Source organism: Pistacia vera, unplaced genomic scaffold, assembly GCF_008641045.1.
Source record: "Pistacia vera cultivar Batoury unplaced genomic scaffold, PisVer_v2 Contig630, whole genome shotgun sequence".
Taxonomy (NCBI): domain Eukaryota; kingdom Viridiplantae; phylum Streptophyta; class Magnoliopsida; order Sapindales; family Anacardiaceae; genus Pistacia; species Pistacia vera.
In genome coordinates, this window is record NW_022196480.1 from 605737 (window position 1) to 632865 (window position 27129).

Below are 27129 nucleotides of genomic sequence, written 5' to 3' on the forward strand. Positions count from 1 at the left end.
GAATTACCCACCAGCATAGAGAGGATTTGCTCCACCAAGATTAATGCGAGCCAAGATTTTGTCCACCAAAAGTTTGCAATTAGAAGGGGAAAGCTTTTTGGTTATAAGGGACACCCAAATACTTCATTGGAAGCTTTCCTTCTTGATACCCAAGAATCGGCAAAGGGCTTGTTTGCCCTCCTCACTCACCCCGAGAAAGAAAATGTTGCTTTTTGAGGGTTTGCTTCTACCCCCGCCCAAACGTGAAACGATCCAATGCTCTCTTGACAATGCCAAGAGAGTTTTCATCCGCGTGGCAAATCATTAATCATCTGCAAAACAAAGATGGGTTAGGTTTAACTCTTTGTAACTCCAATGGTGCTTAAAAGAAGGTTCCCTCGTTGCTCTATTTAGAAGTCTGATAGAACCTCCATGGCAATCACAAAGAGATAGGAGAATAGGGTCCCTTGCCTAAGCCCTCTAGAACCGCTAAAGATCCAATAATTCCCCATTAACGACTACAGAGTATTTAGGAGTTTTGATTCACTCCTCTACCCACCCAATAAACTTCAAGGAAACTTGAGAAGCTCTAGAGCTTTAATAATGAAATCCCATCTTACAGAATCATAAGCTTCATAAGGTCACCTTCATTGCACATCTAGTCCTTTTGGCCGACTTCTTGTCATAGTGGTGGAGAAGTTCTTGGCTCAAAAGATATTATCCACAATTTTCCTCTCCCCCCCCCTCCCCCCGAAAGCACCTTGGGCTTTGTTGACAACTGAGGCAAAACTCTTTTACTCTATTGGCCATATCTTGAGATGCATTTGTAGATGGTGTTACAACATGAATGGTCGAAACTCACTACAAGATAAGGGTTTTCATTCTTTGGGACTAACGCAATAATGGCACAATTCACCTCTCTAAGCATTTCCCGACTTGAAGAAATTTTGGATTGCTTTAACAACATCATGACCTACAATATCCCAAGCTTTTTAAAGAAAAAGCTCCATAACCATCTGGCCCCTGCTTTGTCTTACTCATCAACCATGGTCTCTTGAATCCTTCTTTGGAAACCTCACTAATCATGGAGTTGGTCTCCTCCTCCAAAATAACAGGGGTGATAAGTTCCTCCATGCCCTCATGGAAACACCCGCACACTTATCTTCAAAAGATTTGAGTAGAAAGACACAAACTCCTCTTTGTTCTATCTTGATCACTAGTAACCGTTCTTCCCCAATTTCCAAGGACACAATCTTATTTCTATTCCTCCATCCAGCAATCGATTTAAAGAAGTAAAGTGTTAGCATCCCCTTTCCGTAACCATTTAACCCTAGACTTTTGCTTAGCTAATTATTCTTCGGCTTTTGAAAGCTGACCATCTTTTCCACTTAAGTTTCTCCTCTTGCAAAGAGCACTATCACCGGATCCACAACAACCTTTCTAGGGCCTTAGGCCAGATCATTTCTTGCAAATTTCACTCTTTCTGAAATGTTCCAAAACTCCTTTCTATTTAGTCCCTTAAGCTCAACCTTCAACGCTTTTAGCTTAGAGACCAGCCTGTACATGGGGTTACCCTCCACCTCCACACTCCATACTCTCTCTACGACAGAAGAAGTCATCAGCTCTGCCCAAAAGTTGAAAAACTTGAAAGGGGATTTCTTACCTTGAAAAAGGGAAGATTATGTCAAATGGTTTTTATGCTAATGGCAACATTTGATCGTGGAGGAAGAATTTCAGGCCTGAGTTCTTGAATAGATTTGATGAACTGATTGTTTTCAGGCAATTGGCCTACTCTGAACTGACAGAAATGGTTGAGAAATTGCTGAAACAAGTGCATGAAATAGTAGAAGATCTTGAGGTGACAGAAAAATTTAAAGAAACAAGGGAATGATTCCAGCTATGGAGCAAGGCCACTGACGAGTTTCAAGAGGTTCATTGTCTTTAGACACAGTTAACCTATTTTCCCAACCCTGTTAATTGTAGGAATAAAAATTAAAAGTATTATAAATGAATGTTTTTAATTAATATTGTGCTCAAATCATACGGACCAACTTGAAATTCTTTCTTTACCATAAAATAAATTGTTTTTTTTTTCTCGACCAAAATATTCGGACTAACTTACACTAACTAATCTTTTAAAACCTGAAATAATAACTACCAAGTTATTTATGCTTGCAATGATTAGCTTAATATGCCAATTTTTTTAATTTATTAATATCAGATATTCTTTTATTAATTACATTTTCAAGGTGTACTGAATCATACGTTAATAAGCTTCTGTGACGGTGTGTACCTGTACCCTATCCGATTTGCCAATGTAAGTTGCACGAAATATTCATACCACAGGAGACAGCCTAGCGTTTCCAAATATCCATTGAATTTTGAGTATAGCAAATCCCCTATCTCTGATAGATTCGTCCCCAACCGAACGGGAAAACTCAAGAGTAGTCAGGGACACCACAATGAAGTTATTTGTTAACCCTTCATAGATCTCATTCATTCTATTTTACTAATCCATTTATTGTACTTTTAGGTACAATGTCTCATTGCATCATTTCTAATTTTAACCACTAACTTATGTGAGAGAGATCTCTACACTTCCAGTTCGTGTAGTAACTAAGAAAGAAGAAGATGGGATCCAGTCAATCTGTACAAGTCGTCGAAGAAGAGAGCGAAGAAGAAGAAGAAGAGGAGGACGAAGAAGAAGACGATAATGACAATCCTAACCGTAGAGAATTGTTAGATAATCATTTAGTCAAAAAGGTTCTTGAACAAGAACCGGAAATGTTACCTTGTCACGCGTCCGCATCTCCGTTATCTCCGCAGCTTTCCTCGCTGGGCACGCCGAGGTTGGGTCCTTCAATTAAAGTGTGGGACCCGTACAATGTTTTGTCGCCGCCGCCGCCCCCGCTGCCGATATTCTCTAGGAGTTTGTCGGTGGACGAGGATCGGACGGTTATGGAGGTCTTTCTGATTAATCACGCAGAGTGTGAATTGAATTTGAGACCGGATTTGGTTGGAGGAAGATGCCACGTGGCTAAATTGACGCCCAATGGGAAACGGCAAGCTAGGGCTTTGGCTGTGTTGTTGAATTCTCAAGGAGTCAGGTTTAACGCCGTTTATACTTCGCCTTTGGATCGGGCTAGATCCATGGCTGTCTCTGTTTGTCAGGTAATTTTCTTTTATTTAATTTACTTTGGTTCCATTCAATTCTTGATGCATTTGTTCAAGTAATCTGTGTAAATTAAATTTAGTCGTAATAATTCGTGGATAATTTCTTTAGTTAAATATATGTATGCTTAAGGTTTCTAGCTACAAGTAGGTTAGACTGTGAAAGAAGTTCTCATAGAAATTTTGTTAAATGGTTGATTGACCAAACTATATATATGGTAAAATCATGCAGGAAATGGGTTTTGCAGAGGAGCAGATACAATCGTCCGATGCGATCGTGGAGATGAGCTTGGGGCATTGGGAGGGATGCCTGATGTCAGAAACATATACTCCTGAAATTTTGAACTTAATAGAAAGATACCAGCCGGATTTTTCTCCGCCTACTGGAGAATCACTGAGGCAGGTAGAATTTCGGATGGTTCAATTCTTGAATGAGACAGTCCTGGGACTTGGTGAAAAAGTGAGGGTGGATTTTTCGTTTCATAACCAGAATGAGAGCCAAGGGTTTTCACACAACTCACATTCTTTAACTCAGTCAATTAGTGAAAGAGCTGGGTCGTCTTTCCCTTCGCCGGATTTGCTGCACAGGCATAGGCAAGGTTTCTCAAGGAAGAAGTCTGGGAAAAGCAGGCTACAGTATGTGACAACTACGGGTGATCATGAGGTTGATGATGAGATTTCCCCTCGAGAATCCAACCACCAGAATGACCTCCAAGATTTAAATGTCAGGAGCTCTTCCTCCTCTATGATGTCTTGTGTTGGTGTTTTCACTCATTCAGTGCCGATTAAGTGTCTCCTCACTGGCCTTCTTGGATGCAGTCCAGTAATGGCGCATAAAGTCTGCATAGATGATTCTTCAGTGACAGTATTACAGCATTCATGGAGAACCGGTTGGCAGGTAAAAAGGCTAAATGATACTGCACATTTGAGGCTTCTCTAATTAAAAGAACTCTAGTATACTATTGTGGAATATACTCACAGGAAAGTAAACTGTTGTTAGCTTGAAGCTTTCATTGCTATTATTGATGGATCAGATTCATATGCTTCAGTTCACAGGTTTTCACATGAATGGGTGATACTTCTTCTAGTTGTTGTAGTCTTTGATATATTTATTTCCAGATTGGCCAACTCCAAAGAGAAAAAGGTTTCATTTGGCAGTTGGATCTTTGTATTGGTGATTCTTTTGATTGTAGTATTTACTACAGCTGTTATAATTGAGTGAAACATTATGTATTTCCTGTATTCGGGAATCGTGTTTTTGAATTCAACGAAATGATGAGCTTGTACTTCTTTGTGATTTATACAAATCAAATCGCTATGCTTAGAGCATAATAGTGATATCATTTTTCTTCAGTATTATTACATGTGCCGTCAAATTCATAATGCGAGGCTTACCATTAGCTGTTCCTTTTTCTTGGTTCATCAAATGGGAATTTTTGTATCATGCTCTAATCCTTGCCATTTAGTATCTGAATCTTTACAACGCTTTCCTTCCTGTTCTGGAAACTGCTAAATACTACAGATTATATGGTAAAAAATTCTGTGCTTGGGATTGCCTATGTTTCTATGTGGAGACTGTATTTTTCTTATTCTAAAGATGGGACTGAAAGGTAGTTTGAGAAGGTTAGATGGCCCAGTACTCACCAACTTAAGGTTTCTTTTCTCCAACTTCTGCATATAAATTTAACCAAACATTTTACAGTTTATATGACACAAGCTGGGGAAGGTAGGGACAAAGGGGGAGAGGAGTTTAATTTCATCATATCATAGAATTTGCCCCTTTGTAAATTTAACTCTGGTAACAGGAATAGAACTATAGAAGCTGAGAATGCGACGAGCAAGGAATTTACCTTTCATGAATTGAAGGAAGTTTAGTGGTGACGTGTCACACGGACAACTAAAAGGAATCTTGGTGAAAAAACAAAAACAAAAAGCTTTTGCATGTGAAAACCCACGTACATATAATATTTATAACATTATATGGATACACTGATGAATTTACATATATTTGAAATCTTAAAAATATCAGCTGGTAAGAGTTTTAATGTCTACTCCGATTAATAATTAAAGAGATACTTAAACTTAAAATCTCTTAAATAATACATCTAAAAGTCCTTCAATACGTTGCTCATATAGTCACATAGAAAAGAATCTTTTGTCCTGTGACAACGCGAGACCAATCAAGTGAATTAAAAGATCTTAATAAATATGGCATAAGAGCCGGGCAGGAGTAAAACTGCTACTGTCTCTCCCGTGATATTCAACAAACAATAAAAAAACTCAATGCCACTCCTTATCCTTTATCAATTCCATCCCTATATATATATATATATATCCTGGATCCAATAAAATTCTCTGAATATCCATGGGTACTCTCCCTCGGTTATCTGCTATTCTGTTCACAGTTACCTTCTTTGTTGATCTGCATTTCCGATGTTCAACTGGCCAGCCATTGATTTCAGCTTCTCCAGGGCTTTTGCCTTATGTTACTGCACCAAATATGTCTTCCTTCTTCCCTTCTTCAAGTTCTGCAGCTTCTCCAAAGTCAGAGGCATCTGCACCAATTCCCAGCTCAGGCGAATTTATAGGAAGGAGTTCCTCCAGTTCAGCTAAGTTTGATGGCAACGCTGTCATATTTGGAGTGAGACTCTGGATTTTATCTGTTATATGTTCAGTTTCTCTTTTGAGCACTCGATTTCTAAATTATAACTGAACTGTGTTTGAAGATCTTGTAACTTGATAATTGCATAAGGATTATTGTCCCCCATTGCTTTGGTTTTCAGTTGTTGGGAAGAAAAACATGATAAGGTTAAATTTAGTTCCAGAATGATTTTAACTTAACAAGGAAGGAAAGTGTAAAATAAATAAATAATTAAAGGAAATTATACAACATAAATCCAACGCAATTGCAAAAGAGGAGAATTCAATTCGCTTTCGTCATCCTCCTCAACTCACTTCTCCGTAATTCACATTACGCCTAATAGGTGTGTTTTATCTTGTGTTGGTAACAGCCAACTTGGTAGCAAAATTAAAATATTTTAGTTAAGTAGTTTTGTTTAAGTTTGATTTAATTTTCCTAAGTTACTTGACTTATGAAAAGTTTAACATTTTCCTAAGTAATATTAAAAATAACATTATATATGTAATGTGGCTGCGAGACGAAGTTTTTCAAAAGAATGGATGAATTCTATTTCAGTTTTAGCGGGAGTCTCTTACAAACTCTACGGCCGCCGCTATTCATCCCACCCAAACCTCACAACCTGGTTCAACAAATACATCGACAAAGCCGATGTCTCCTCCTGGAACTCGATCATTGCCGACTTGGCTCGGAGCGGCGACTTTGTGGAAGCTCTTCGTGCTTTCTCTTCAATGCGGAAACTTTCTCTTTCACCGACTCGCTCTACTTTCCCATGTACTATCAAATCCTGCTCTGCTTTGCTCGACCTTTTCTCGGGCAAACAAGCCCACCAACAAGCACTTGTCTTTGGCTTTGAAGAAGACCTTTTTGTGTCCTCCGCTCTGATTGATATGTATTCGAAATGCGGTGAATTGAGTGACGCGAGGAAACTGTTCGATGAAATTCCTCGGAGAAATATTGTGTCTTGGACGTCCATGTTAACTGGGTACGTCCAAAACGACTATGCCCGTGAAGCTATATTACTTTTTAAGGAGTTTTTAATTGAGGAGAGTGAAACTGAAAAGAATGAGAATGTTTTAATTGATTCGGTTGCTATGGTTTCTGTTTTATCAGCTTGTTCTCGTGTTGCTAATAAACGAGTGACGGAAGGGGTTCATGGATTTGTGACAAAGAGAGGGTTTGATAGTGATGTGGGTGTTGGCAATACTTTAATGGATGCGTATGCGAAGTGTGGTTATGTAGATGTCTCTAGGAAAGTTTTTGACGGAATGGTTGGGAAGGATGCGATTTCTTGGAATTCAGTTATTGCTAATTTTGCACAAAATGGATTGGCCATAGAGGCTCTGGATGTTTTTAATGAAATGTTAAAGAATTGTGATGTCAAATTCAATGCTTGGACATTGTCTGCTGTTTTATTAGCCATTTCACATATAGGAGTTTTGCGTATGGGCAAATGTGTACATGATCAGGTACTTGTGAATGAATGCTATACTTTATTTTTGTTATAGAAATTATTTTGTTTGGTATAATTATTGATTTCTCCATTTATTTTGCTTATGAAGGTTATAAAGATGGGTTTAGAGGAGAGTGTAATTGTGGGTACTTCTATCATTGACATGTATTGCAAATGTGGGAGAGTGGAATTGGCAAGGAATGCATTTAATCGCATGAGGGAGAAGAATGTCAAGTCATGGACAGCCATGATTGCTGGTTATGGAATGCATTGCCGTGGCAAAGAAGCTCTAGAAGTGTTTTATGAGATGATAGGAGTTGGGGTTAGACCAAACTATATTACTTTTGTGTCAGTTTTAGCAGCTTGCAGCCATGCTGGTCTAGTACAAGAAGGTTGGCATTGGTTTAATACGATGAGCTGTGAATTTAATGTAGAGCCTAGTGTTGAGCACTATGGCTGTATGGTTGATCTTCTTGGACGAGCTGGTCATCTCAAGGAGGCTTACGATTTGATTAGAAGGATGAAGGTGAAGCCTGATTTTGTAGTCTGGGGTTCACTTCTTGGGGCTTGTAGAACTCATAAGAATGTGGAGCTTGGGGAGATTGCTGCAAGGAAATTATTTGAATTAGACCCAAATAATTGTGGGTACCATGTCTTACTTTCCAACATATATGCTGATGCTGGAAGGTGGGAAGATGCTGAAAAGACTAGAGTACATATGAAGAATCGTCAACTGACTAAACCTCCTGGATTCAGTTTAGTTGAACTGAGAGGTAAGGTTCATGTATTCTTGGTTGGAGATACAGAGCATCCTCAACATGAGAAGATCTATAAGTATTTGGAGGAACTAAATGTGAAGCTGGAAGAAGTTGGCTATGTACCCGATATGGCGTCGGTGCTTCATGATGTCGATGAGGAAGAAAAGAAAATGACATTGCGAGTTCATAGTGAAAAGCTGGCCACTGCTTTTGCAATCATGAACTCAGTCCCAGGTAGTACAATTCAGATAATTAAGAATCTTAGGGTTTGTGGGGACTGCCATATTGTAATTAAATTGATCTCCAAAATTGCTAATCGTGAAATTGTTGTAAGAGATTCAAAGCGATTTCATTATTTCAAGGATGGTCTGTGCTCCTGTGGCGATTACTGGTGATTTCTCTATGCCTGTTGAGAATTTGTTAATCAGAATTTTGAATTACAAGGTGGACTTCTTACTCGATCGCTATAATCTTGGTTAGAAAATGAAGCAAATTTTGACTGTGCACAATTTTGAGGTGTATTTAATAAAAGATATCATCATGATTTGATTGTGAAGTGTGAAAAACCAGAGCAATTTTGAATCTCGAAGAGAAAGATTCATACTCTCCTCTTAGTGTTGATATGTGAAACGCTTTGATTTGAATGGATTGGTTTCATAGAAGGTACTGAATGCTTTTTTATGAAACAGTTATCACTGAAGAATAAGGGTAGAGGTCAGGCAGGTATGAAATTAGCAAACAGCAACGCAATCTGCTTACAGCATTCCAGTCGCTCTGAAAACTTGGTTAATAAATGAAAATTACAAAGTAAAATTCACACCTGTATTATTATACAGTGTGATGCAGCCTTACTACAAATAGATGATTGTGATTAAAAACTATGGAAAACCATGGTTTCATTGCCAATTGATGATGCATAGTTTCATGAAGATCTTTCTCAGAAGAACTTGTTCGGACTACAAATCTTTTGAGATGGGGCTTGCTCTTCTCAATTATTAATTCATAAAAGTGAAGATTGCCAAATCATGAGCAACCTACCTTGAAAAACTTACTGAAAATTGATTCACTTAATCTTGACATCTGTGATTGGCTACGCTTCAATTCAACTTTTGAGAACTTGGTATAATTCTGGAGGGTCCGGTTCTCGTTCTTTAAACGTTCAATTTCTTCCCTGAGCCGATTAATGGTTTTTCTCTTTTGTTGATTTCTTTTTAGCAACTCAGCCTTCTGCTGCAGATTCTCCACCATTAGCTTTGTGACTTGAATTTTTATCTCAGGCCATGTATTCTCCCATCTATAAATATCCGTTGCAAAATCTCTAGTTGTAGCTCGACCCAATTCAGAGGCATTCATCTTGATCTCTTCTTTGTTGGAGGACTCTGTGGTTTCTTGATCCATTTCTTTGTCTTCAAATATAATTTTTGTTTCCAGATTCATCTTGCGTTGTTCAGTTGACAACAATTCGTCTGCTAGCCTGTTCAGGTATTCAATGTCAAAATCAAAATTAGCAATATCACATTCAGCATCTGGATCTCCGATAATAGAATCAGAGTGGGAATCAAATGCTGCCAGTTTAGGATCATTGAAGCTTTCTGCCACTCTTTTCTGGTTGTCACTGATTTGTCTGATTTTTCTGGAGTTAGAAGATGAAGATGAAGACCCTGAACGAAGGACATAATGTGATTTACACCTCAACTGATCATGCTGTTCTGCCAGTGAACGGTAAGACCTGTTGAAATCTTCAAGCATTCGTATGAGTTCTGATTTTCTTGTGCACTGAATCTCAACTATTTTGGATGAAGAATTATCTTCTTCCAAAAGCGTCAGCATGGCCTTCATCTTCTTGTCCATTTCTGCAAATATAGAAAAATTCCAAGCTCATAATCAAAGAGCTAAATGTTGGAAAACGCAAGTTACCAGAATATGAATCCTGTCTCTTTTACCAACCCCTTTTTCTTTGTATCTCATTCTGCCGGTTTCTGATGATAGATGCAACCTTGATGCTTTTTAATGTAAATTAAACATCAATCCTAATTCATTGTTTTCAAGTTTCCATTTTCATGCGGGCAGAAGACAAACAAATTAACGAAATGTGGATGAATGCAAGCAAACCAGCAGGGGGGCAGGCTTCATGGTGTCGATTCAACCTTTCTCTAAACAAACGAACGCTTCAGGAAAGAAGGGGAAGAGAAGACTCACCTGATAAAGTTGTCTGAAGCCAAAGAGATTGGTGGAGACTGATAGAGCTATCTGGACTCCATGAACTAGAAGAAGACATGTTGTTCTCCATTGAACCAATGTGTTCCTTGGGCGAAGAAGAATAAGAGGAGGGAATAACTTGGCTTTCATAAGAAACCAAACGCAAAACCAAAGGAACACGTTACGAATCTTCAAAGTGCTTGATTGTGAAGGATTGCTTACCACTCCATTCTCTTATAAAGGAGATAACTTGGCAAATTCAAAACTCAGAATTTGTTGTCTTGGTTTACCCATTTTGTATAACCTTAATTTGCTCCTCCAAATTAGAATTTATAGAGTCAATTTTTGTCTTGGGTCAAAGCCAGTATTAAAACTGTCTCAGCCATAATCAATGACTCATATGGTTGGTGTGTACCAAAGTGTGGAATTAGTAAAATAAGATATATGGTTGTTCCGGAGAATCATTTATATTTAGACACTTACTGCATCATAATCCAATCATATTAGTTTAGTTTTATTTTTTATGTTATATTGGCTTTGTGCGTAACGTAATCTTTTGTATGATACACTATATTTTAATGTATTTGCAAAATTCGGTTGATGGTAAGGCATAAAAATCCCACTAAATTTGAATTCAGAATCTTATCTATTTTAGATTTTGATCATACATACTTCTTGGGCTTGTAGAACTCATAAGAATGTGGAGCTTGGGGAGATTGGCGCAAGGAAATTATTTGAATTAGACCCAAATAATTGTGGTACCATGTCTTCTTTCCAACATATATGCTGATGCTGGAAGGTGGGAAGATGCTGAAAAGACTAGAGTACATATGAAGAATCGTCAACTGACTAAACCTCCTGGATTCAGTTAGTTGAACTGAGAGGTAAGGTTCATGTATTCTTGGTTGAGATCAGAGCATCCTCAACATGAGAAGATCTATAAGTATTGGAGGAACTAAATGTGAAGCTGAAGAAGTTGGCCATGTACCCGATATGGCGTCGGTGCTTCATGATGTCGATGAGGAAGAAAGAAAATGACATTGCGAGTTCATAGTGAAAAGCTGGCCATGCTTTTGCAATCATGAACTCAGTCCCAGGTAGTACAATTCAGATAATTAGAATCTTAGGGTTTGTGGGGACTGCCATATTGTAATTAAATTGATCTCCAAAATTGCTAATCGTGAAATTGTGTTAAGAGATTCAAAGCGATTTCATTATTTCAAGGATGGTCTTTTGTCCTCTGACAACACGAGACCAATCAAGTGAATTAAAAGATCTTAATAAATATGGCATAAGAGCCGGGCAGGAGTAAAACTGCTACTGTCTCTCCCGTGATATTCAACAAACAATAAAAAAACTCAATACCACTCCTTATCCTTTATCAATTCCATCCCTATATATATATATATATATATCCTGGATCCAATAAAATTCTCTGAATATCCATGGGTACTCTCCCTCGGTTATCTGCTATTCTGTTCACAGTTACCATCTTTGTTGATCTGCATTTCCGATGTTCAACTGGCCAGCCATTGATTTCAGCTTCTCCAGGGGTTTTGCCTTATGTTACTGCACCAAATATGTCTTCCTTCTTCCCTTCTTCAAGTTCTGCAGCTTCTCCAAAGTCAGAGGCATCTGCACCAATTCCCAGCTCAGGCGAATTTATAGGAAGGAGTTCCTCCAGTTCAGCTAAGTTTGATGGCAACGCTGTCATATTTGGAGTGAGACTGTGGATTTTATCTGTTATATGTTCAGTTTCTCTTTTGAGCACTCGGTTTCTAAATTATAACTGAACTGTGTTTGAAGATCTTGTAACTTGATAATTGCATAAGGATTATTGTCCCCCATTGCTTTGGTTTTCAGTTGTTGGGAAGAAAAACATGATAAGGTTAAATTTAGTTCCAGAATGATTTTAACTTAACAAGGAAGGAAAGTGTAAAATAAATAAATAATTAAAGGAAATTATACAACATAAATCCAACGCAATTGCAAAAGAGGAGAATTCAATTCGCTTTCGTCATCCTCCTCAACTCACTTCTCCGTAATTCACATTACGCCTAATAGGTGTGTTTTATCTTGTGTTGGTAACAGCCAACTTGGTAGCAAAATTAAAATATTTTAGTTAAGTAGTTTTGTTTAAGTTTGATTTAATTTTCCTAAGTTACTTGACTTATGAAAAGTTTAACATTTTCCTAAGTAATATTAAAAATAACATTATATATGTAATGTGGCTGCGAGACGAAGTTTTTCAAAAGAATGGATGAATTCTATTTCAGTTTTAGCGGGAGTCTCTTACAAACTCTACGGCCGCCGCTATTCATCCCACCCAAACCTCACAACCTGGTTCAACAAATACATCGACAAAGCCGATGTCTCCTCCTGGAACTCGATCATTGCCGACTTGGCTCGGAGCGGCGACTTTGTGGAAGCTCTTCGTGCTTTCTCTTCAATGCGGAAACTTTCTCTTTCACCGACTCGCTCTACTTTCCCATGTACTATCAAATCCTGCTCTGCTTTGCTCGACCTTTTCTCGGGCAAACAAGCCCACCAACAAGCACTTGTCTTTGGCTTTGAAGAAGACCTTTTTGTGTCCTCCGCTCTGATTGATATGTATTCGAAATGCGGTGAATTGAGTGACGCGAGGAAACTGTTCGATGAAATTCCTCGGAGAAATATTGTGTCTTGGACGTCCATGTTAACTGGGTACGTCCAAAACGACTATGCCCGTGAAGCTATATTACTTTTTAAGGAGTTTTTAATTGAGGAGAGTGAAACTGAAAAGAATGAGAATGTTTTAATTGATTCGGTTGCTATGGTTTCTGTTTTATCAGCTTGTTCTCGTGTTGCTAATAAACGAGTGACGGAAGGGGTTCATGGATTTGTGACAAAGAGAGGGTTTGATAGTGATGTGGGTGTTGGCAATACTTTAATGGATGCGTATGCGAAGTGTGGTTATGTAGATGTCTCTAGGAAAGTTTTTGACGGAATGGTTGGGAAGGATGCGATTTCTTGGAATTCAATTATTGCTAATTTTGCACAAAATGGATTGGCCATAGAGGCTCTGGATGTTTTTAATGAAATGTTAAAGAATTGTGATGTCAAATTCAATGCTTGGACATTGTCTGCTGTTTTATTAGCCATTTCACATATAGGAGTTTTGCGTATGGGCAAATGTGTACATGATCAGGTACTTGTGAATGAATGCTATACTTTATTTTTGTTATAGAAATTATTTTGTTTGGTATAAATTATTGATTTCTCCATTTATTTTGCTTATGAAGGTTATAAAGATGGGTTCAGAGGAGAGTGTAATTGTGGGTACTTCTATCATTGACATGTATTGCAAATGTGGGAGAGTGGAATTGGCAAGGAATGCATTTAATCGCATGAGGGAGAAGAATGTCAAGTCGTGGACAGCCATGATTGCTGGTTATGGAATGCATTGCCGTGGCAAAGAAGCTCTAGAAGTGTTTTATGAGATGATAAGAGTTGGGGTCAGACCAAACTATATTACTTTTGTGTCAGTTTTAGCAGCTTGCAGCCATGCTGGTCTAGTACAAGAAGGTTGGCATTGGTTTAATACGATGAGCTGTGAATTTAATGTAGAGCCTGGTGTTGAGCACTACGGCTGTATGGTTGATCTTCTTGGACGAGCTGGTCATCTCAAGGAGGCTTATGATTTGATTAGAAGGATGAAGGTGAAGCCTGATTTTGTAGTCTGGGGTTCGCTTCTTGGGGCTTGTAGAACTCATAAGAATGTGGAGCTTGGGGAGATTGCTGCAAGGAAATTATTTGAATTAGACCCAAATAATTGTGGGTACCATGTCTTACTTTCCAACATATATGCTGATGCTGGAAGGTGGGAAGATGCTGAAAAGACTAGAGTACATATGAAGAATCGTCAACTGACTAAACCTCCTGGATTCAGTTTAGTTGAACTGAGAGGTAAGGTTCATGTATTCTTGGTTGGAGATACAGAGCATCCTCAACATGAGAAGATCTATAAGTATTTGGAGGAACTAAATGTGAAGCTGGAAGAAGTTGGCTATGTACCCGATATGGCGTCGGTGCTTCATGATGTCGATGAGGAAGAAAAGAAAATGACATTGCGAGTTCATAGTGAAAAGCTGGCCACTGCTTTTGCAATCATGAACTCAGTCCCAGGTAGTACAATTCAGATAATTAAGAATCTTAGGGTTTGTGGGGACTGCCATATTGTAATTAAATTGATCTCCAAAATTGCTAATCGTGAAATTGTTGTAAGAGATTCAAAGCGATTTCATTATTTCAAGGATGGTCTGTGCTCCTGTGGCGATTACTGGTGATTTCTCTATGCCTGTTGAGAATTTGTTAATCAGAATTTTGAATTACAAGGTGGACTTCTTACTCGATCGCTATAATCTTGGTTAGAAAATGAAGCAAATTTTGACTGTGCACAATTTTGAGGTGTATTTAATAAAAGATATCATCATGATTTGATTGTGAAGTGTGAAAAACCAGAGCAATTTTGAATCTCGAAGAGAAAGATTCATACTCTCCTCTTAGTGTTGATATGTGAAACGCTTTGATTTGAATGGATTGGTTTCATAGAAGGTACTGAATGCTTTTTTATGAAACAGTTATCACTGAAGAATAAGGGTAGAGGTCAGGCAGGTATGAAATTAGCAAACAGCAACGCAATCTGCTTACAGCATTCCAGTCGCTCTGAAAACTTGGTTAATAAATGAAAATTACAAAGTAAAATTCACACCTGTATTATTATACATTGTGATGCAGCCTTACTACAAATAGATGATTGTGATTAAAAACTATGGAAAACCATGGTTTCATTGCCAATTGATGATGCATAGTTTCATGAAGATCTTTCTCAGAAGAACTTGTTCGGACTACAAATCTTTTGAGATGGGGCTTGCTCTTCTCAATTATTAATTCATAAAAGTGAAGATTGCCAAATCATGAGCAACCTACCTTGAAAAACTTACTGAAAATTGATTCACTTAATCTTGACATCTGTGATTGGCTACGCTTCAATTCAACTTTTGAGAACTTGGTATAATTCTGGAGGGTCCGGTTCTCGTTCTTTAAACGTTCAATTTCTTCCCTGAGCCGATTAATGGTTTTTCTCTTTTGTTGATTTCTTTTTAGCAACTCAGCCTTCTGCTGCAGATTCTCCACCATTAGCTTTGTGACTTGAATTTTTATCTCAGGCCATGTATTCTCCCATCTATAAATATCCGTTGCAAAATCTCTAGTTGTAGCTCGACCCAATTCAGAGGCATTCATCTTGATCTCTTCTTTGTTGGAGGACTCTGTGGTTTCTTGATCCATTTCTTTGTCTTCAAATATAATTTTTGTTTCCAGATTCATCTTGCGTTGTTCAGTTGACAACAATTCGTCTGCTAGCCTGTTCAGGTATTCAATGTCAAAATCAAAATTAGCAATATCACATTCAGCATCTGGATCTCCGATAATAGAATCAGAGTGGGAATCAAATGCTGCCAGTTTAGGATCATTGAAGCTTTCTGCCACTCTTTTCTGGTTGTCACTGATTTGTCTGATTTTTCTGGAGTTAGAAGATGAAGATGAAGACCCTGAACGAAGGACATAATGTGATTTACACCTCAACTGATCATGCTGTTCTGCCAGTGAACGGTAAGACCTGTTGAAATCTTCAAGCATTCGTATGAGTTCTGATTTTCTTGTGCACTGAATCTCAACTATTTTGGATGAAGAATTATCTTCTTCCAAAAGCGTCAGCATGGCCTTCATCTTCTTGTCCATTTCTGCAAATATAGAAAAATTCCAAGCTCATAATCAAAGAGCTAAATGTTGGAAAACGCAAGTTACCAGAATATGAATCCTGTCTCTTTTACCAACCCCTTTTTCTTTGTATCTCATTCTGCCGGTTTCTGATGATAGATGCAACCTTGATGCTTTTTAATGTAAATTAAACATCAATCCTAATTCATTGTTTTCAAGTTTCCATTTTCATGCGGGCAGAAGACAAACAAATTAACGAAATGTGGATGAATGCAAGCAAACCAGCAGGGGGGCAGGCTTCATGGTGTCGATTCAACCTTTCTCTAAACAAACGAACGCTTCAGGAAAGAAGGGGAAGAGAAGACTCACCTGATAAAGTTGTCTGAAGCCAAAGAGATTGGTGGAGACTGATAGAGCTATCTGGACTCCATGAACTAGAAGAAGACATGTTGTTCTCCATTGAACCAATGTGTTCCTTGGGCGAAGAAGAATAAGAGGAGGGAATAACTTGGCTTTCATAAGAAACCAAACGCAAAACCAAAGGAACACGCTACGAATCTTCAAAGTGCTTGATTGTGAAGGATCACTCACCACTCCATTCTCTTATAAAGGAGATAACTTGGCAAATTCAAAACTCAGAATTTGTTGTCTTGGTTTACCCATTTGGTATAACCTTAATTTGCTCCTCCAAATTAGAATTTATAGAGTCAATTTTTGTCTTGGGTCAAAGCCAGTATTAAAACTGTCTCAGCCATAATCAATGACTCATACGGTTGGTGTGTACCAAAGTGTGGAATTAGTAAAATAAGATATATAGTTGTTCCGGAGAATCATTTATATTTAGACACTTACTGCATCATAATCCAATCATATTAGTTTAGTTTTATTTTTTATGTTATATTGGCTTTGTGCGTAACGTAATCTTTTGTATGATACACTATATTTTAATGTATTTGCAAAATTCGGTTGATGGTAAGGCATAAAAATCCCACTAAATTTGAATTCAGAATCTTATCTATTTTAGATTTTGATCATACATTTATAAATATATCTGTAAAAATTGTGTATTTCAGTTCAAAATAAGATTAAGAATTTTATAATTAGTAATAGCTTATAGTTCGTAATTGATCAACTCGTAATTTTATAAATAATACTTATTATAAATTGATTATTTTTTATTTTTCACTTCTTTATTGTTAGAGAAATTTTATGAGATTTGATTATAAGTGTATTATTACCTTATTAGAAAATATTAATTAGGATCAACATAGTCAAGAGTAAACATACATTTGTGTATAATATCAATTCAACGCGGCCAAAATTGTAATTTGGCTATTATGAAGTTGAAAATTTTTAATGTATAAAAAAGGCAATAGCCATGTTGATGTTCCCAAATTATGTGTAGGAGTAGGCCACAACTAGGTGTGGTCAGCTGCCCTCTTTTAATTAATCAGAAACCGCTTTCAATAATTCAATTCCCCGTTAAAAATCTACCCACATGCCACTAGGTTGTCCATTTTGGATTTTTCTGTTAATTTTTATGCTAATAATTTCTGTTTAATGCATGCGTTTAACATTTAACTACTCATAAAATAATTACCATTCAAATACATATGCAGACTAATCTAATTCATAACTTAGATAATTATACTGGTAAAAGAAAACCTTTGCTTACTAGTGAAGCCCTTTATTGACCAAATAAATAACAAGCACCATGGTTTCTGTTGAAGGATTTGTAGTGGCAGAATCGTGATTAGTTCTAAAACTGAAGGGTAAATTAATCCCGTATAAATGACGCGAGGGTTTTGGGCCTTTTGGCCAATAAAAGCGGAAATGCGGTGTTTCTAACATAAGAAAGCAGCACCAGCATTTGGCGACGAGAGACAGGAAGAGAAGAGAAAAAGAAAAAGAAATCATACCCTTTCTTTCCCTTAATTTCTCTCCTCTTTCTCCCTCACTCGTTCGCGCTTCTTCATCTAAAATTTCAACTCTCAATCATGTCTCTTTCAGAATCCTCCAGAAATTCTCTCATACCAAGCTTCCTCTACTCCTATTCTTCTCCTCAGAAATCCTTTGCTAACTCCACACCTTTCGTCGATGTTCCTGCCGCGCCATCAGCCCCTTCCTCCACCAGGCGGAGCTTCTTTGTGCCCGCTCCCAGCGAGCCTGGCAAGATTGAGATGTACTCTCCTGCATTTTACGCCGCCTGTACTGCCGGCGGTATCCTCAGCTGTGGACTGACTCACATGGCCGTCACTCCTCTCGATCTCGTCAAGTGTAATATGCAGGTGCTTTTCTTACAGATCTACGGCTTTTAGTGTGGTTTTTGCTCCTTCTTGACCGTTTTGGTATTAGATTTGTAGCCGGATTGGATCTATTCTCTATACGTTTTTCTATATTAAATACGGTTTGCTTGTTAAATACTTAAATTTATCATACGATTGGATCTGCGATTTTTAGTTTTGATATTAATTGAATTTTATTTCCGAACTTCGTTTATTGCTGGATCTAATACTTCTGACTGATTTGTTATTGCTATGTTATATATGTTTGAAAAGTTTTTCTTGCTTTGGATTGTTGGATTGTTTCAAGCTTTTGGTGATATGCTCCGGCTGATTGTACTTGAAATTGTGTTTGTTAAGGATGAGTTTGGCTGTGTGGTATTTTACAACAGATTGAAATTATAGGATCAACTGATATTTAGTACCCGATTGCTCGAATTGTCATGCCACCTGATACAGCATAGCTATAATTTGATTGGAGAGCTCTTGATTTTAGTATTGAAAATTGTTTTCATTATGTACATTTAATAGAAGTATTAGAAAACTTTGTTTACGTCATTACTAATGTATAACTATCGTGGAATTCTTAGTTTTCGTGTTATTTCATATCATCTCTCAACAATGAATAGAAGTTTTATGATTTAGGGCTAGGATCAATAGCTCTTTAATCTTACATAAGCTGCAAATCATTAAATCAAAGCAATTTGAATACTTGAAATTTAATCTACGTGTCATTCTTGAAGTGCCTCCTATTTATAGCATTACCGCTTGTGTAAAAAATGTGGTGTGTCATATGCTATTAATATAATTACACTAGAGGTTATAAGCTAACATCAAGATTGTTGTCTTTTCAGATTGACCCTGCAAAGTACAAAAGCATATCTTCTGGTTTTGGAGTTCTCCTCAAGGAGCAAGGAGTGAGGGGCTTCTTCAGGGGATGGGTACCTACCCTCATTGGTTACAGTGGTCAGGGAGCTTGCAAGTTTGGATTTTATGAGTTTTTCAAGAAGTACTACTCTGACCTTGCTGGTCCAGAGTTTGCTACTAAGTATAAGACTTTAATTTACCTTGCTGGCTCTGCATCTGCTGAGGTGATTGCTGATATTGCACTTTGCCCCTTTGAGGCAGTGAAGGTTCGTGTTCAAACTCAGCCTGGCTTCGCCAGAGGTCTGTCTGATGGACTTCCTAAATTTGTCAGATCTGAGGGTGCTCTTGGGTATGCTGCCTGTTCATTTGGTTACTTAGTGATCCAAACTAATTCGTTTTGGAATGTATCTCTGACCAATTCTCTTAATTATTGCAGTTTGTATAAGGGTCTTGTTCCTCTCTGGGGACGTCAGATTCCATGTAAGTTGGCATTTCTACATTTCTATTTATCAAGTCTTGTTATATATGAATTGTTAATGTAGTTACATCATAATCAATATTTATTATTGTTTGCTTGTGTTCTATTTGTTATTATATTGCATTTCTTTGTATTCTGAGAATCAGGACAAGCAATTGCACATTACTAGAGTCTCCTTTTCTGAATTAAACTATTATTTTGAAACTTAACAACCTTAGTTGAGGTTCAGTCTAACTAATTTCCATGACTTATTACCATTGAGTTATTCCCTTTTGCTTTCTTAAATATTTTTATATATGCTTTTCTGCTAATGTGCTTCCCAAGCTTCACACTGTTCTTTTTATTTGACATTTAAAGTTCACATTTCTCTGGTAACTTTGCACTCAATAATTATTGTAGTCCGCCATTACTTTGTTCAGTATGCATTTAACTAGTTTACAATGCGGGCCATCATTGACTCTATGCATTGGTTTTAGTGGTTGCTTGGTGTTTTTAAGGGAGAGATGTTTTATTTTGCAGACACAATGATGAAATTTGCTTCATTTGAGACCATTGTTGAGATGATCTATAAGTATTCCATCCCCGCTCCAAAGGACCAGTGCAGCAAATCTTTGCAACTTGGTGTGAGTTTTGCTGGTGGTTATGTTGCTGGTGTCTTCTGTGCTATTGTGTCTCATCCTGCTGACAATCTTGTCTCTTTCCTCAACAATGCTAAAGGGGCAACTGTTGGTGATGTGAGTGCTATTCCTTTTGCATGATTATTTTCACACTTCATTATTTCCTTCAGTTGTTGTTTTTACTTTTGTGTTTCTTTTCTGTAGGCTGTGAAGAAGCTAGGTTTGTGGGGGCTTTTCACACGTGGACTTCCTCTCCGTATTGTCATGATTGGAACGCTAACTGGTGCCCAATGGGGAATTTATGATGCATTCAAAGTCTTTGTGGGACTGTAAGTTCTTTTCTTTATTCTTCTGTTTATTATTATTATTATTTTGGTTATTGAGTTAAATCCTAACGGGAGTAACATAAATCTTCAGGCCAACCACTGGTGGAGTTGCTCCTGCTGCTGCTGCCACTGCTGCAACTGAGCTTGCAAAGGTGTAAAACATTGAATGATCAATGGAATATTTTTTGTCGTTTTGTGGAATCTGGTAGAACTTCTTCATAGGAATTAATAAACATAGGATTGCTAAAGGTGCGTGAGTGGTCTCAAGTCGGAGTATTCTTTTACATTCAGAACTTGTTTTGATCACTATTTGTTTTGCCGAGGATGGTTTTGTTTACATCCTAGAATATTTCTAAAACCTTTTTTGTAGTTAGATGATATATGAAATTTTTCACTTGGATGTTAAGATCACAGGTTTCCCCCATCAAGAATAGGCAACCAAAATAAGGGGCAGTCAAGGGGGATTGACCTGGCTATTATATTCTTGTCAAGATATTGTGTTTCTATTCAAAAGCATGCTTATTCGAAGACCTCAACAAATTGATTCCTACATATTGGATCCCATTCGAGGGTTTTTACTAATTATTTTCATCTTTTAGTTAGTCCCATCCCATGTATTTGCAAGTCCTGCGTTTGCCATCAGCTTTGCCTTTTATTTGTTAGCTGGATGTCATTTGAAGTGCTTAAGGATGGCCATCCGGCTTGGATCTAATAAAATTAAAATTGACTGATGATACTTGGTTCTAAATTCTAATATTGTTTTTCAGTACATGTATCTTCTGGAACACTTTTTAACTGTTGATATGTAATGTCCCGACACTGCTCGTATCAAAAAGCTTTGTAAAAATTATTCTGAAAATTAAAAATCTTTACAGATGATTTGATTATTTATGGACAATAAATTTTAATTATTACTTAATAATTATCCTCTAGATAAAAATTTGAAAACTAATCAATTATTAATCTTGATGTTCTTTATTTGCCCATAGGCCATAGTTACTGGGATGATATCATTATAGCCACTACTACCAAAGAGACTAAAATTAGCATTGGTTCCCCAACCATCTACCCAGTTAACAATTACTTAAAAAACAGATGGTTAGGTACATGGCAAAACACGTCTACAACTGTAATGCTGCTGGCTGCATTGTATTATTTCAAACTCAAAGATCAAACAAAATCGAGAAAATGCATCAAAGCTTGCAGATCATCGTAACATAATAAATTGAAGGGGCATTAACACTCGCTAGATACAGAAAGTAAAACCTCATAAAATATAGCTTAAAATACAAATCTCGTATGGCAAGATCTCTCCCCCACTCTGCTGAGTCCTCATCGAAGCTGAGATCAAAAGTAAACAACAAAAGAATCGAGTTATTAATTCTAATATACATTATCTTCAACTCCTGCCCCATTATTATTGCTGTCTTGGACGCCGAATTTAGTACAGACATGGAACCAGGACTCACCATCAATCAGATTAGATTGATTGTGAATGAGACGTATGGATTAGCATCAGCATCACCTCCCAAACCAGCCATTGGTCCCACCTCCTCTTCAGATTTCCAAAATGTGCTGCATCAGATATCAAAGGAACAATATCAGCAAAAATAAATACTATAGAACAGTTAAGATACACAGATGAACAAAGAGCAGGAATTATTTTGAGGCAAAGATATTTTCATCTACATATGAGATGTAGGTAACTTTAAATTGCCATGCTTATTATTAGGTAGTCTTTGGTAATTTATTTAAAAGCGTAAGCAAATGCTGGATTTTTGCTTCTGAAAGCTAAAAAACTACTTTTTTAGATGCTAACAAATTGCTGCCTACAATTAACAAAGGACTGAAAATATTTTTCCAGAACTTGTTGAATGTATATTTGGTAACTTGGAATAAGAGAGCTTGAGGATTGGATTGTCTCCCGTTATTCTGAAGGCGGTGAATAAAGGCTTTATCTGTATCCAGATCAGATGGACCTGGTCCCAGATAGTAAAGACAGTGAATAAGTCTTTTGACTCCAGATAGTTTTCTAGATTACTAAGGTCCATATACGTAATGCCATGAATTCAGTTTGAATACCTGTGTGTACTGTCACACAATTCTTCCAGAATTGAGCGCACTTTCTTTTCACCCTTTGCTGATGGAGCTAAAACACATGCCTGAAATCATCTCAACAGTCAATGCTTAGTCATAAAGCCTATGGCCAGTCATAAACCCATAAAGGAATAAAAGAGTTCAATTACCAAGAAAGATGGTGGCAACCCATATCTCAGAATACTCTCTGCAAAAACACGTACAGCACAAAAGTGCATCCAGGAACTAAAAACCTGCAAGCCAAAAAACAACCAAGTGAACCATAAATTTGCTGTTAAATTACAAGATATGCCTAGGGTAAGAATAAGTGATGATAGCGATAATAATAATAATAATAATAATAATAATAATAATAATAAATGCATAATACTGAAATACAAACCATTATTCTATTCTTTCAACAGAATAAAAAATGATTACCACCTCATTCATTTCCAACAATTTAATTAGGTCCCCAAAATATAACTTTGTCCATAGTAAGACAATGATGGATATTTGCATTAACAACCATTTTTCTTCTTGCTTAAATTGTAGTCCCATACTAATTTTCATGAACTGAATTTAAAACGAAAGCAAAGGAGAAAATACCTCCCCATAACTGGTATAACACCATTGCAAAAGGGAGCTTCTCAAATTATCCTGGTCATGAACCAATCTGTCTAACTCCTGCTTTCTACTTTCTTGTGCTTCTGAACTATATTCAAAATCACGAATCTGAAAAACAAAGAAAAAATAAATAATAATAATAATAATAATAATAATAAAAAATGAAACCTCCATCATCTCAAACATTGAACAACACTGTATCATAATATTGCAAGATATCAGTGCAGTTGTATTTAGCAAACACTTAAAACGAGAATCCAAAGAGTAAATTTCATAGAGTATAAAATGGAAGGCTGACATTGCTGTAACATTCATGCATCAGATGAAACACATGCAACTTGCAAGTAAACTCACTTGGAAGCCCTTTTCACGTGCGGCAGTTCTGAAATTGTCTGCAACACGGCCAAATAGTGTGACAGTGTAAAGAGCATATTCATTATCCTCGTACAATAACTTGGAGGACCTTGGGACCTAAAAATTAAAAACTTAGCTCCATTACTGAGACTGTAACAATAAAAACAAAAAGAAATTTAAACTCAGCTGTTTCACACAACTCCATTAATACAATGGACTAAAAATTCACTTCAGAAAACCTGTCTCAACTAGCCAGCAAGGAAGCATTCTACATCACTTGGTATTCACATGGCTGTAATAGGTGGCATCAGAATATACAGCCAGACAAAGCAATTCTTACCACATAGTTAGTCAATGTTTCATAGTTGGCCAACCAATCTTTCTGTGAATACTTGGGGACAATTGCAAGGAGCGTTACAAGATGTTCAGAGGTAATGATATCCTCTGGTTTGACCAGACTCGAGAGATCACGAACAGCTAAACTGAAATATGAATAGAAAAAATTAGCTAATGAAGAAAAAAGTCGTTAAAACCAGACTAAAATAATATCAATACCTTCCACTTTGCTTCCTGTTAATAGCATTGAGTTGACTGCGCACATTATTATACTCAGCAACACGAACCTAAAAAAAATATGTGAACAAAAGTTTAGGACCCAAAATCCAATTCAATAAACACATATAAAGAGCTATTAACTTGCCACCATAATGAGGCTTATTTCTCTGGTGGAAAAATCACAGAGAACCCACAGAATTAAGTAAAAGAAACCCTTTTCCTTTTTCAAATTTTTGCAGTTGTAAGCAGAAAGGAAGACTTCTTCTTGACTGCTGAAGAACTAGGCTAGCAAGCAGCCACATTCATAAATATATGAACAGCTCAATGAACTTGTATCTAACATCACAGTCACGGAGTGATTGTAGAGAAATGAAGAACAAATAACTGACTATTAACATGTAGATTGTCGCCCCAAAATTTTTTGATTAACCAATAAGATACCCATGAGCAAGAAAAAAGAAAATAATACAGTTACCGAAAGGAGCGCACCGAATTCATGCACCGAATGGTGTGGCGCAATCTTGACCGTCGATTAATTATGAATTAATATTAATCGACGGTCAGGATTGCGCCACATCATTCGGTGCATGAATTCAATGTGCTCCTCTCGGTAATTGTAGCATTACTTGCAAGAAAAATACCTTAAGATCATCTTCAATCTTTGACGCTTGACTATGAATGCCATCAACAATTTCCCTCAAAGGTGACATTGTTGGGTACTTTGCTTCATCCCAAACAAACCTTCCAACACAAACCAAAAAGCATTTCATAATAAACACAAGTTACTCTTACAATTGAAACCCCATACCCATAATTCAAACCCAGTCCATTAAATTTAACACATAACAAACAAATCACACGTAAAACAGAAACCATGGTAACCAACTAACAAAAAATAACAATCAATTTACCAAATGCAGCACATAGCATAGACATTAAATAAACAATCAAACTAGGACCTTAAGTTCATGCTAAATTTACTAAACTTAGATTTACCTAGTGAGGTAAGAATCAACTGGTACTCCATCAACAGTCAAAGAGCTACTCTCCACACCTGATACCCTCTCCAAGTCCTCGATCTGTCGCCTGATCTTGTGAGACACGCCTTCAACAAAGCTATTTGACTGCACATTTGATTAAATTCCAAACCAAACATAACTAGTAAATTTACAAAGTACAATATAAGGCCGAAATCCAATACATTATGTCGCCCTCAAAAAAATAAAGCAAACAACTAAATACTCAACCAAAGAACTAAAGAGGAGAATTACCTTAACTGATTATAACACAATCTATAGATCTAATTAACTGTAAACGTAAAGAACCAACATCTAAAATAGAAAATCCAAAATCAATAGATTGTTGCAGATTTTTCAAAAATTAAACTAACGATATGATACTTTTCCTTCAAGTGATTATAGCACAGAACCTATAGATCTAAATATTCATAAGATTCGAACATCACAAAGAAATGATAACATACAATTTGTACTTAAATTCAAGAAAAAAATTAACATAAAAACAAAATGAGAAAATTAAGAGGCTGGGTGTAATAATTACCTTCAATAGGTCATCGCTGAGAGCAAGAAGTGAATCGAGGGTTCCAACGCGGAGATTAGGAATATTGAACTGAATAAAAGACGAATAAATTAAAAAAAAATGAATGAAATACAATTAAAATGAATAAAGACGATCAGATCTGTGAGTTACCCTGTAAAGAGGAGTGTCAAAAGAATGTTTGGAGATTTGCTCCTGTAATCGATTCCAGAGAGAAGTGGGTGAGTTTTGTACTGGAAGAGAGACAACCCAGTATCTTGATGCCATATTCACAAGCTCGTTCTCTTTGAGTATTAATAATGGAGCTGGTTGTTTGTAAATAAATTTTGTTGGATACGATAGTGTTTTTAAAGTTTTAATCCCATATCTATTCGGCTCCCGTAAAGTTACAAATGAAGCCACGCCAATTAGAGATGGGCGCGGGGCGGGTGCCCCGGGCCCCTCTCCGAGGACCATCCCCGGCCCGGCCCCGTGGGTGGGGCTTTTTCTCATAACCATCCCCGCCCCGCGGGGACAAAATCATGACCGTCCCCGTCCCAATAACCGAGGTTTCACGGGGATTTTTATCCTGTATAAATCAAAACTTTCATAAAATTAATTATTTTAATTATGAAAAACTAATACATTGATAAATATTATATTTAACAATTTGACTGTTTAATTTCAATAGTTAATTAACTTAATTCATTAAAAATGCATAATTTAAGATAAGAAAATAAAAAGTCTAACAATTTCTTATAAAATTTAAATTAAGATTTAAAAAACAAATTGATATGAATATGGTGAATAACAATTTCTTGATAAAAATTGGAACATACTCATGGATTTCAAAGCAATAAAATATAATCATCATTCAGGCTACATTGCTACAATTATGCGTCTATGTCATTCACAGTTCAAAAAGCTTGTAAACCATATATTTCCAATTTCTTAACAACTTGTTAAAGTTAAATGTCATCTAATTTCTGAATAGTTGGAACGATACTCTACTTTCATTAAGTGATTTATTAGATAATCGAAAACTAAGAATCTTAAATACTATTTGAAATTCAAAAGAACTACAGGGAGGAGCCATTAAATGACTGGAAAAAGTCAGGGCCCATTTACGGAAAGTTAAAATGTTGGATTGTTGCCTGGAGTACTCAGACAACTCCAACAAGAATTAATACAATAGTTATATTCAATCTTAATATAATTTATTAGGTAAATTGCTTAGTTATTCAATTGTATGAAGGCTTAGGTTTAGTTAGCCATGTTAATTAATTAATTTTTCATGAAATTAAAATAGATAAATTCAATCTTAACATAATTTACTAGGTAAACTGGTGAATTAATTCATAAAACACTGTCTCCACTACAACTAATAAAATTAGTCCATTTGTGAAAGGGACAAATCTCATTATTTGATTAAGTTTAACATCATATTTAATCG

At 36.7% G+C, this 27129-nt stretch overlaps 9 protein-coding genes across 10 annotated transcripts; 6 read left to right on the top strand and 3 right to left on the bottom strand.

Moving 5' to 3' along the window:
- Nucleotides 1-2351: 2351 nt before the first annotated feature.
- LOC116111267 lies at nucleotides 2352-4500 on the top strand. The gene is made up of 2 exons (XM_031397463.1): nucleotides 2352-3150; nucleotides 3383-4500. The coding sequence occupies exons 1-2, from the start codon at nucleotides 2611-2613 to the stop codon at nucleotides 4088-4090; spliced, it is 1248 nt and encodes a 415-aa protein (XP_031253323.1). The 5' UTR covers nucleotides 2352-2610; the 3' UTR covers nucleotides 4091-4500.
- Nucleotides 4501-5515: 1015 nt separating this feature from the next.
- LOC116111306 lies at nucleotides 5516-5863 on the top strand. The gene has a single exon (XM_031397502.1). It carries the CDS (start codon nucleotides 5516-5518, stop codon nucleotides 5861-5863), a length of 348 nt encoding a protein of 115 aa, XP_031253362.1.
- A 467-nt stretch (nucleotides 5864-6330) lies between these two features.
- Nucleotides 6331-8879, top strand: LOC116111307 (pentatricopeptide repeat-containing protein At3g26782, mitochondrial-like). The gene is made up of 2 exons (XM_031397503.1): nucleotides 6331-7257; nucleotides 7351-8879. Exons 1-2 carry the CDS (start codon nucleotides 6331-6333, stop codon nucleotides 8392-8394), a joined length of 1971 nt encoding a protein of 656 aa, XP_031253363.1. The 3' UTR covers nucleotides 8395-8879.
- LOC116111274 (protein NETWORKED 3A-like) lies at nucleotides 8755-10591 on the bottom strand. Its single transcript, XM_031397475.1, has 2 exons — nucleotides 10199-10591; nucleotides 8755-9852 (listed from the first exon to the last, which is right to left on the bottom strand). The coding sequence occupies exons 1-2, from the start codon at nucleotides 10287-10289 to the stop codon at nucleotides 9023-9025; spliced, it is 921 nt and encodes a 306-aa protein (XP_031253335.1). The 5' UTR covers nucleotides 10290-10591; the 3' UTR covers nucleotides 8755-9022.
- Nucleotides 10592-11543: 952 nt separating this feature from the next.
- Nucleotides 11544-12560, top strand: LOC116111275. Its single transcript, XM_031397476.1, has 2 exons — nucleotides 11544-11919; nucleotides 12475-12560. Exons 1-2 carry the CDS (start codon nucleotides 11644-11646, stop codon nucleotides 12478-12480), a joined length of 282 nt encoding a protein of 93 aa, XP_031253336.1. The 5' UTR covers nucleotides 11544-11643; the 3' UTR covers nucleotides 12481-12560.
- LOC116111273 (pentatricopeptide repeat-containing protein At3g26782, mitochondrial-like) lies at nucleotides 12380-14908 on the top strand. Its single transcript, XM_031397474.1, has 2 exons — nucleotides 12380-13385; nucleotides 13480-14908. Exons 1-2 carry the CDS (start codon nucleotides 12459-12461, stop codon nucleotides 14521-14523), a joined length of 1971 nt encoding a protein of 656 aa, XP_031253334.1. The 5' UTR covers nucleotides 12380-12458; the 3' UTR covers nucleotides 14524-14908.
- A 128-nt stretch (nucleotides 14909-15036) lies between these two features.
- Nucleotides 15037-16500, bottom strand: LOC116111318 (protein NETWORKED 3A-like). Its single transcript, XM_031397514.1, has 2 exons — nucleotides 16328-16500; nucleotides 15037-15981 (listed from the first exon to the last, which is right to left on the bottom strand). Exons 1-2 carry the CDS (start codon nucleotides 16416-16418, stop codon nucleotides 15152-15154), a joined length of 921 nt encoding a protein of 306 aa, XP_031253374.1. The 5' UTR covers nucleotides 16419-16500; the 3' UTR covers nucleotides 15037-15151.
- Nucleotides 16501-17793: 1293 nt separating this feature from the next.
- Nucleotides 17794-21056, top strand: LOC116111284 (mitochondrial phosphate carrier protein 3, mitochondrial-like). The gene is made up of 6 exons (XM_031397486.1): nucleotides 17794-18246; nucleotides 19095-19456; nucleotides 19544-19587; nucleotides 20105-20319; nucleotides 20407-20531; nucleotides 20620-21056. Exons 1-6 carry the CDS (start codon nucleotides 17956-17958, stop codon nucleotides 20684-20686), a joined length of 1104 nt encoding a protein of 367 aa, XP_031253346.1. The 5' UTR covers nucleotides 17794-17955; the 3' UTR covers nucleotides 20687-21056.
- Nucleotides 21057-21648: 592 nt separating this feature from the next.
- Nucleotides 21649-26040, bottom strand: LOC116111317 (V-type proton ATPase subunit C). Of its 2 annotated transcripts, XM_031397513.1 has the most exons (12): nucleotides 25851-26040; nucleotides 25701-25769; nucleotides 25137-25264; nucleotides 24782-24881; nucleotides 24141-24208; nucleotides 23926-24067; nucleotides 23586-23702; nucleotides 23214-23339; nucleotides 22775-22858; nucleotides 22611-22690; nucleotides 21998-22103; nucleotides 21649-21869 (listed from the first exon to the last, which is right to left on the bottom strand). In XM_031397513.1, exons 1-11 carry the CDS (start codon nucleotides 25962-25964, stop codon nucleotides 22004-22006), a joined length of 1128 nt encoding a protein of 375 aa, XP_031253373.1. In that variant the 5' UTR covers nucleotides 25965-26040; the 3' UTR covers nucleotides 21649-21869; nucleotides 21998-22003. The 2 variants fall into 2 exon arrangements, with proteins under 2 accessions (XP_031253373.1, XP_031253372.1); XM_031397512.1 differs by having other exon boundaries at nucleotides 21649-22103.
- Between the last annotated feature and the right edge of the window lie 1089 nt (nucleotides 26041-27129).

What these genes read in the sequence shown, in the direction of transcription:
- LOC116111275 (XM_031397476.1), top strand. Translation starts at nt 11,644, where the DNA reads ATGGGTACTCTCCCTCGGTTATCTGCTATTCTGTTCACAGTTACCATC.
- LOC116111306 (XM_031397502.1), top strand. Translation starts at nt 5,516, where the DNA reads ATGGGTACTCTCCCTCGGTTATCTGCTATTCTGTTCACAGTTACCTTC.
- LOC116111307 (XM_031397503.1), top strand. Translation starts at nt 6,331, where the DNA reads ATGAATTCTATTTCAGTTTTAGCGGGAGTCTCTTACAAACTCTACGGC. An exon ending in GCAAATGTGTACATGATCAG is followed by an intron (nt 7,258 to 7,350) that starts GTACTTGTGAAT and finishes TTGCTTATGAAG; the next exon opens with GTTATAAAGATGGGTTTAGA.
- LOC116111318 (XM_031397514.1), bottom strand. Translation starts at nt 16,418, where the DNA reads ATGGAGAACAACATGTCTTCTTCTAGTTCATGGAGTCCAGATAGCTCT. An exon ending in GCTTCAGACAACTTTATCAG is followed by an intron (nt 15,982 to 16,327) that starts GTGAGTCTTCTC and finishes CTATATTTGCAG; the next exon opens with AAATGGACAAGAAGATGAAG.
- LOC116111284 (XM_031397486.1), top strand. Translation starts at nt 17,956, where the DNA reads ATGTCTCTTTCAGAATCCTCCAGAAATTCTCTCATACCAAGCTTCCTC. An exon ending in AGATCTGAGGGTGCTCTTGG is followed by an intron (nt 19,457 to 19,543) that starts GTATGCTGCCTG and finishes TAATTATTGCAG; the next exon opens with TTTGTATAAGGGTCTTGTTC. An exon ending in AAGGGGCAACTGTTGGTGAT is followed by an intron (nt 20,320 to 20,406) that starts GTGAGTGCTATT and finishes TCTTTTCTGTAG; the next exon opens with GCTGTGAAGAAGCTAGGTTT.
- LOC116111274 (XM_031397475.1), bottom strand. Translation starts at nt 10,289, where the DNA reads ATGGAGAACAACATGTCTTCTTCTAGTTCATGGAGTCCAGATAGCTCT. An exon ending in GCTTCAGACAACTTTATCAG is followed by an intron (nt 9,853 to 10,198) that starts GTGAGTCTTCTC and finishes CTATATTTGCAG; the next exon opens with AAATGGACAAGAAGATGAAG.
- LOC116111273 (XM_031397474.1), top strand. Translation starts at nt 12,459, where the DNA reads ATGAATTCTATTTCAGTTTTAGCGGGAGTCTCTTACAAACTCTACGGC. An exon ending in GCAAATGTGTACATGATCAG is followed by an intron (nt 13,386 to 13,479) that starts GTACTTGTGAAT and finishes TTGCTTATGAAG; the next exon opens with GTTATAAAGATGGGTTCAGA.
- LOC116111267 (XM_031397463.1), top strand. Translation starts at nt 2,611, where the DNA reads ATGGGATCCAGTCAATCTGTACAAGTCGTCGAAGAAGAGAGCGAAGAA. An exon ending in TGGCTGTCTCTGTTTGTCAG is followed by an intron (nt 3,151 to 3,382) that starts GTAATTTTCTTT and finishes AAAATCATGCAG; the next exon opens with GAAATGGGTTTTGCAGAGGA.
- LOC116111317 (XM_031397513.1), bottom strand. Translation starts at nt 25,964, where the DNA reads ATGGCATCAAGATACTGGGTTGTCTCTCTTCCAGTACAAAACTCACCC. An exon ending in AACAGGAAGCAAAGTGGAAG is followed by an intron (nt 24,068 to 24,140) that starts GTATTGATATTA and finishes TTCATATTTCAG; the next exon opens with TTTAGCTGTTCGTGATCTCT. An exon ending in AAACATTGACTAACTATGTG is followed by an intron (nt 23,703 to 23,925) that starts GTAAGAATTGCT and finishes TTTAATTTTTAG; the next exon opens with GTCCCAAGGTCCTCCAAGTT.